The 8,672-nt window shown below is 31.6% G+C and overlaps 1 protein-coding gene across 1 annotated transcript; it reads right to left on the minus strand.

The window, feature by feature from the left end:
• Positions 1 to 43: 43 nt before the first annotated feature.
• Positions 44 to 8,310, minus strand: LOC104900947 (vacuolar iron transporter 1). The gene is made up of 4 exons (XM_010688483.4): positions 7,812 to 8,310; positions 7,242 to 7,327; positions 6,522 to 6,636; positions 44 to 644 (listed from the first exon to the last, which is right to left on the minus strand). Exons 1-4 carry the CDS (start codon positions 8,045 to 8,047, stop codon positions 347 to 349), a joined length of 735 nt encoding a protein of 244 aa, XP_010686785.1. The 5' UTR covers positions 8,048 to 8,310; the 3' UTR covers positions 44 to 346.
• Between the last annotated feature and the right edge of the window lie 362 nt (positions 8,311 to 8,672).

Consider the following 8,672-nt stretch of genomic DNA (forward strand, 5'->3'; position numbering starts at 1 on the left):
AATTCTTACATACTTCAAATTTCCTACTATCATCGTGAATTCGTGATAGTCAAAACTAAAATGATGTTATCATAGATTGATATTATATTAATCATTATTGAATAGGATTGTTTGTGCAATTCTTAAAATGGATCAAAAGCCTTTTCTCCTCCAATTAATCTCCATTGAATTTTGAAAGGATGATGAAATGTAGGAGTACTCGATTTAAACATCTGAAAACACTGAATTTAACTAGATAGTAACTGATGGGGGTAGAAAAAGAAAACCAAAAAACTAAAGCACATTACCAAACATGAAACACTAGAACATAAACCATAGACTAAGACTAGACTTTGCTTATTATGTGCTATCCCTGAACAACCTTAGCCATGCCAAACGCAGCAGCAGAAGCTAGAGCTCCGATCAGCGCGGTTTGAAGAGCACTCTGAATTGGTTTGCTGCCGGTGAAGTAACCTTTTGCGTAACCAAAGATTAACAGCGCTATTAAGGTTACAATTACTGATGCAATCACAGCTTCTCTTGCCACAGAGATGAACATGTAAGGGAAAAGAGGAACTAAGCCACCAATAATGTAGGCTATAGCTATTGTAAATGCACTTTGTAGGGCTCTTCTTGGGTCTGGCTTCTCCAATCCTAGCTCAAATCTGCATTATTTTTATCACAATTATTGTTAGAAAATATTTACGGAAATGATCTCAACTCTAACCGGTTTTCTCATAATAATCCTACGTATAAAAAAAAAATCCATCCAATTCTAATCATAAATTATTCTATAATAATCCTAACTATGAGAAAGTTTTGTCAATATAATATGATGACTTGAAAAGGCCAATTTAAAAGGTCACATGATAATTTGTCAAACTCTAGTTCGCTAGATATAAGGTGAGAACAAGACAAAGAGGAGAATATATTAAAGAAACAAGAACGGTAAAAAGGTTAATGGTTACTTAGGCCTCGTTTGGTTCACATGGGAAGTAATTTCCCACATGGAAATTTACATTTCATGAAAAATCCTTTCCTTTGTTAATTTTCTAGGAATTAGACAAAATTGTTTGGTTGACACCATAGGAAATTGCATTTCCTAGGAAAATTACTCACCAAGGGGAGGCTTGTATTTCCTTGGAATTTGTATTTCCTATACTTCTCCCATTTCCCTCCAACCAAACACAACATTTATAATGTAATTCCTAGAAATTTGTATTTACAAGGGAAGTAGCTTCCAACCAAACAACACCTTAGGTCTTGTTTGGTTGGAAGCTATTTTTCTTGGAAATAGAAATTCTTAGGAAATACATTATGGGTGTCGTGTTTGGTTGGAGGGAAATGGGAGAAGCATAGGAAATACAAATTCCAAGGGAAATAGAATTTCCCATGAAACATGGGAAATCACTCACCAAGCCCTCCTTTGGTGAGTAATTTCCTAAGAAATACAATTTCCTATGGTGTCAACCAAACATTTTTGTCTAATTCCTAGGAAATTATCAAAGGAAAGAATTTCCCATAAAATGTAAATTCCCATAGGAAATTACTTCCCATGTAAACTAAACGAGGCCTTAGAATCATTTTTAGAGATACACCCCTCGGTCAAGACTCAAGACAATTATTGGGAGATAATGCTATTGTTAGCTTTATTGAGATGTATTATTGTTAGATGAAATAATCTACTAGAAAAGGCTTTGATTGAGAATACTATTATATGGTAAAGTTAAAAGTAGGATTCCATTTTTGTGTCTTGTTCTTAATTCTTATAATAATCATATATGGGCATATGGCTACCCTGTCAATCAATTTGGGATTTATGAAAATACTTCTATGTTCTTTTTCTATCTGAACAATGTGATTTTTACAATATTCACTCACCATTTTTTAATTTTTTTTTTTGTGATTTTTATGTTAGGAAAATATAATTATTGTTACAATAGAAAAATATCGGAGGTGTAGAATTCTAAAGTAAAAGTTAACAATAGGATGGTTGACTAATTTTATATGTCTAAAGACATACTTAAAACATTGTACTGTAGACTGTAGTTAGTACTTTAGCTGGGTAGTTGCCTAGTTGGTAGTTAGTAGTTGGTAGTTGGTAGTTGGTAGTTGGAGAGTTTAGGCCTGATAATATTGACTAAAGACGTCCTTTATGCTATCATTAATAGGAAAATATGTTTTGTTAGAACTCCTTTTTGTTTTGGGCTTGGTTCAAATGATCCAGGGGTTGCTAAGTGTTAGACATTACACAAGGTATTTGGGTACTTTCATTTTGGTTATTAAACGTTTGGAGAAAGCCGTTGTTTAACTACAAAAATCTATTATTTTTGCAATTTTAAAACTTGTATATCTTAAAAAATATATTTAAAAAATAAAATTAAAAATATACCAATAATTATATATTTTTATTCTCTACAAATAGACATCTACGTAAGTATAATTTCATCACATTTTTATTTTACGATACTCTAACCATTATTTAGATTTGTGGAAAAATCAACACAAGCACTATTTGCTTATACACAAACATTATTTGTTTATAGATAAATAATATATGTTGTGTACACAAACAATATATATTTGTGTAGAGAACAAAAATATATGAATATTGGTAAACAAAAATGTGATGAATTATATCAAAATGGACGTCCATTTGTAGAGAATAAAAATACATGAATATTGATATATTTTTAATTTTTTTTAAAACATATTTTTTTGAGATATATGTGAATTTCATGATAAACATATAGTTTTTGTGCGTATAATAGATAGTATTTGTATACACAACATATGTTGTTTGTGTACACAACATATGTTGTTTGTGTACACAACATATATTATTTGTGTACACAACATATATTATTTTGTACACAACATATAGTGTTTGTGTATAAATAAATAGTGTTTGTATATAAATAAATAGTGTTTGTGTTGATTTTTCCACAAATCTAAATAATGGTTAGAGGGGAGTAAAATAAAAATGTGACGAAATTATATCAAAATGGATGTCTATTTACAAATAATTAAAATTTGAATATTGGTAAATTTTTTATTTTTTAAAAAACATATTTTTTGAGATATAAAAGTTTCAGAATTGCAAAAGTAATAGTTTGTTTTTAGACAAACATCGTTCTAATTCCTTGTAAAAAAACTATTTAATTTATTTAATTAGGTAAATTAAAAGCTAACTGCAAACAAATGTTAAACTCGTCAATACACAATTTTCACCATCAACTTTTCTTTATATACTCCTTTAAGATTATAAGAAAAAATTATTTTGAACATATATGTTGAGATTAAAGTAATAACAATCATAATAATAATGGTTATATATTTAAATATTATTAATTAAATATGGTCAAAGTTAGTATCTAAATAGTAGGGCTGTGAAAAACTGACTCAAGCCATTTACTGAACCTGAACCCAACTTGAAATAAGCGGGTTTGGGTTGAGATTTTTGACCCATTTATGTAAATGGGTTGACACGACTTACCCATTTAATTAAATGGGTTAGGTTAATGTTGACATTTTCAACCCGAAATTAACATCCTTTGACCTGTTTGACTCATTAAAATATAAATTTCCTAAAAAATTGTGTTAAAGTTGGTGAAAATTTTAAATATACTAATTGTAGAATAAAAATACTAAAAAGAAAATATAACCATGCGTACTTTATGTAAATTTATTGTTGAAAGCTAATAAGTTCCAATAAAAATTTAATAGTATGGGTAATCCGTTTAATAAACAGGCCAGGTCAAGGTTGAGTTTTTCAGTGAATTTAATCACATTATGCTCGTCCACTGTTTTCAAGTAATATGTTTTCGGTGCTACAAACATTCCTTTTTCTACCCCGTTTAATAAACGGGTTAATTTTGGATTGGGATATGTTAAACCCGTTTATTATTAGCTCGAAATCAAACACGACCCGACCTTATGTGTTAATCAGCTCTACTAAATAGTGTAAAAGGTTAAAAGCTTAAATGAGAAATTTATTAAGAAACAAATGGAGTAACTTTGACAATTGTGATTACCTAGATGAGGCAAATTGACAGCCCAACAATCTAAAATTATATCTGAAACTCAATAACTCAATTGACTTGAATGAAAATTGACCATACCCAACCTGAAGCTAATGCAACTAAATTCATCTACTACTCCGTGTAATAGACTAATAGACAATAGTCCTTGAATGTTACATGACTTATCTCAAACTCGAACTAAATAACTCACCATTTTAATATGACCGAACCAAATTGATCCGAATCAAACCTAATCCAAAACATGGAATTACCACAAGAAAAAAGCAAATGGTGCAAAGGGTGTTGGTGGGGTGGACCAGGTGGTTAAAGGTGTGACATTCAAAAGATAAAAAAAAAAAAAAAAAAAAAAAAGCCAATAAGCAAAGTTGAGACACAAACTATTCCTCTTTCTCACCCTATGGAAAGCAAATAGTGGTACTAATGAGGAAGTGCCAGTACTAAAACATCCGTGACCACCACACTGATAAGTCATAAGCTTTAGAGCACTGCCACTACCAGAAAAATTTGCTGATTACTGATTAGTAAAGCTAAGCAGAGAAAATTTGGGTCATTTTTAAAATTGATTCTTTAGTCAGTCTGATGTTTTCAGACTACTATATGTAAAAAGCTGCGAGTCAGTAAGCCAGGAGTTGGGCAAATTTGGGGACCTCAAAGATTGGACGTGAGCTTATAGGTTATGATGATGCCCTTGTAAGATTCTTTATCCAAACAAAATTTATATGAAAATACTACACGACTACATGAGGCAGGCTAACGACATTTGCACTTTGATCATTTTCTAGGTGAGGCAGAGGAATCATTATGCTAATTCTTATGTTCTAACTACAAAATTTGTGATTCCATCTTCAAAGTAAACACTATTTGGTGTCACATTTACAATTTTTATGATCTAATTATATATAACTGCATAAGCTACTAATATAAAAAGTTCATATAACAGCCAACAAAAAGCTAACATAAGATTTTATAAGTTTCGATAAGAGAAATTTAAATAAAGAGAATATACTGTTGAAAAGAAATGTGCATATATATTTTCTTATTTATAGTTTAACTTAAAAGTTTTTAGATATCGACCTATAGTAATTACAGATAACTCTCTCATGCAACATTGTCTCCTCCCCATCCCCAAACTCTCCCACCACGCTAAGGCCCACTTGCTCGCCTCACTTTAGATACCTACTTGGTATCTGAACCTTGTACTTCACGGAACGTGGGGATTATATCAAATAAATTTGGATATTAAAGTAAAACTGTGAGAAAAAAATAATTAAATTAGATTGAACTGAACTAAATAAATTGAACTGAATTTGTGCCTGAAAGTTGAAAGTCTTATCATATCTTGAGGTAGAGGTGTATTTTTCGTGATAAACTTGCCTTATCATCACTTTTGAACCTCTAATTCATGTGATGTAACTGCAAGTTCTTTACCAGGTGGCAAAACCCTTGTATTTCTAATTCAAGGGAAGACAAATTTACATGAGGGGATGAATATACAGTCCAACCACAAAAGAACAATTTCTAAGGCAAGCCTACTAGTGTCACCCTCGACGTCGTGTCAAAATCACATTTCTGTCCTATGCCTAATCATGAAGTTAGTGAATCTCCTTTAAATAAAAGTACAAAGCACTAGTACTGTGACTAGGAATCCACTTTAACTGTTGCATAAAGTATGGAAAAACTTGGAAATAAAAGGCAAGAATTTCTATGTTTATTTAATAGAGATTTTTTAGGAGATATAAAGGTGAGAGTGTAAATTGATTAATGGCTTTTGAGTTTTACCATTAGGAACAAAACTCAATCCAAGGTCTGAATACAAGTAGGTATCCGAGTGTAGGACTTGAATAGTTAAAGAGAAATTAAGTTCATATCAGTTAAAATAAGTCTTTACAAGTTAACATAAGTTCATATACATTAAGATAAATATCAACAAGTGAAAAATATAAGTTCACATAAGTCATAAGTCATGATAAGTTAAAATGAGTCAAGATCAATTAAACAGAATACACCCTTATTAATCAACAGAAATTTCACATTTATCTTCATGTTAAAGAGTAAAGCATGTGATTAGAGTATTTACTATTTAGGCATACATAAAATGAAAACTTTGAACAATAAATAATTTAAGATTAGGGTTTTTAGTACACTTTATTATCACGAAAAACCTATTATTTTTAGTTCAATTCAATTAAGCTTTGAACAATTCTTTTCCTCTCACATATCACTAATTCACTATTCATTTCAATTAAGTCAATTCAATTCATCTGTTTTATACCGAAGAAAACAGACCCGAAATATAGTTTTCACCTCCAAATTTTTAGAAAAAATACTTCTTTAAGAAGTTGATTTTTACATTATTTAGGATATATTAAGCCTATTGTATAGAATACACGACATGTATATAATTGTTGTGGATTCATTCCATATACTAGCATGTATGAAAAATAAAGTTTCTTGGGCATTTTCCTATGCATAAGAGAGGTAGAGAAAAGAGGGACTAACTTCATCATAAAGTCAAGCCAAGCTTGTGGCCTCCTCCTTAAAGCATTCACTACAGGAGTATACTCATGTGGTTCTATCCCATATTGTGCCAATATTTCTGCAACCTCAGCAGCCTCTGCATATCATCCAGCATATATGTACATAAATACTTCTTCATTATTCAAATAAAATGCAAGCCCTTAATTAAAAAAAGCAAGATTAAGGTTTGTTCTCCACAGGTTATTTTCAATTCAGTTCAGTTCTCGACAATATTTTTACTCTCACATATCACTTTTCAATTCAGTTGTTTTATGCCGAAGAAAACAGACCCTCAATTCCAACCCAAATAAGCATCATCGTAATATGATACTGATTTCGGAATCAGAGATAAAATCACGAGTCAATCGATATAATTAATGCTTAGCTTCACATTGTCCTTAAACTCTACTGTTAAGAAGAGAAATAAAACACTAACAATGTTACCTGCTGCTAATTACATAAATCTAGCACATAAAGTAGATAACTTTTTAGATTAATCACGATATATTCTTCCAAACCCTGATATAAACACGTGAAATTCTACCATCATATTATAGTTGTCATCATCTTTTTGTATATATCTCCTTTATTAAAGAACTTTATATAATTAAAATGTGGAATAAAGATAGCCACAAAATGAAATAAAGAACAAAAACAAACAAACAAAATATGATGATCAAAATATATAATTTAAAAAAGAACCTGTATCAGGAACTGCTATAATCTCTTCCTGTTCTCTCTTCAATTCTCTTGCGTAATGATCCGCTTCACTCTTCGCCGCTAGATACCTTCCCCATAAAAAAAATCGCAATATCACAAAATTATCTTATTATAGGCCCAAAAGAACTACCCAAAATTGATACAGAGCTAATTCCAATAGACTTATTGGAGGGTCCCATTAGCGTGCATCTAGTAGGAATTGAACCTATGAATTCGACAATTATAAGTTGGGCGCTTTAACCATTCGGCTATGGATGCTTAGCAGGGATCATCTAAATCAAAAAATATGTTATGCAAAAATAGTGTGAAATATAGGCCGTTTATATCATACTTGTAACGTTTCCTTTCTGTTAGGGATATTAGATATTAGTGATATGGGATAATCATAATATATTAGTGTGATATATATTTTATGCACAACTTTAACTTATAATATCTTTGAAGAGACAACTCTAAGATGATATTAAAAAAATGTGATCTCGCTTTAAAGTAAAGTGTTGCAAGTATTGTGAAATATATGTTGTATGGCGAAATAATGTAATATATGCATACCCGCCAAGGCCCATAGAGATGGCGCCGGCAGCAACTTCAGCGATGCCGGCGGTGAGGATAATAGAGGAGGAAGCATTGGCACCGGACAAGCCGGCAGCGAGGGCAAAAGGGACAGTAAGGCCATCGGATACACCAATGATGATATCACGGACAACTTCTCCAGCGGTGAAGTGTTTCTCTTTGTGTTGGTTAAGGAGCGCAGTCTTTTGAGCGTCTGAGGTTGCCGTATATGCCATTTGGAATTCTTCTATTGTTATGTGTTTGTTTTCTCTTCTCTTTTTGAGAGTTAGTACTTAGTAGTGAGTAAAAAGTGAGTGAATGAATGAATAGTGAGATTTATGGGGGGTTTATAAAGGGGAGAAGAGGAGGGGACAGTCATGTATTTGGCTAAAGACGGTAAGTCATAGTCAAGGTTTGATTGTTTTTCTTAATTGGTAGAGAATCTTTGTTATTCCATGATGTGTTCACAACTACAATACTCAAATTAAACCTATTTTTTGGCTGTTGCCCTTCTTGGTGAATGGTGTGTCATAACCTCTCGGTTCAAATTAGGGCTGGCAATGATGCGAGTCGAGTTCGAGTTTGACTTAACTCGACTTGAACTCGAAAACTCATACTCAAACTCGACTCGAACTCGAAAACTCATACTCAAACTCGACTCGACTTGATTCGAAAACTCGCGAGTTTCAAATTTTCAAGCTCGAAACTCGAACTCGAACTCGTTTCAAGCTTGAACTCGTTTCAAGCTTTTTGGTCATTTGATATAGTTCTATTTTTTATAGAAGAAATTTTTTACTTTGCTTTTTGGTCATTTTATACACTTTTTTTTCATTTTTATAAAAAAGAAAAGTACAAGTATTT

This window comes from Beta vulgaris, chromosome 8 (genome assembly GCF_026745355.1).
Source record: "Beta vulgaris subsp. vulgaris cultivar EL10 chromosome 8, EL10.2, whole genome shotgun sequence".
In the NCBI taxonomy this organism is placed as follows: Eukaryota; Viridiplantae; Streptophyta; class Magnoliopsida; order Caryophyllales; family Amaranthaceae; genus Beta; species Beta vulgaris.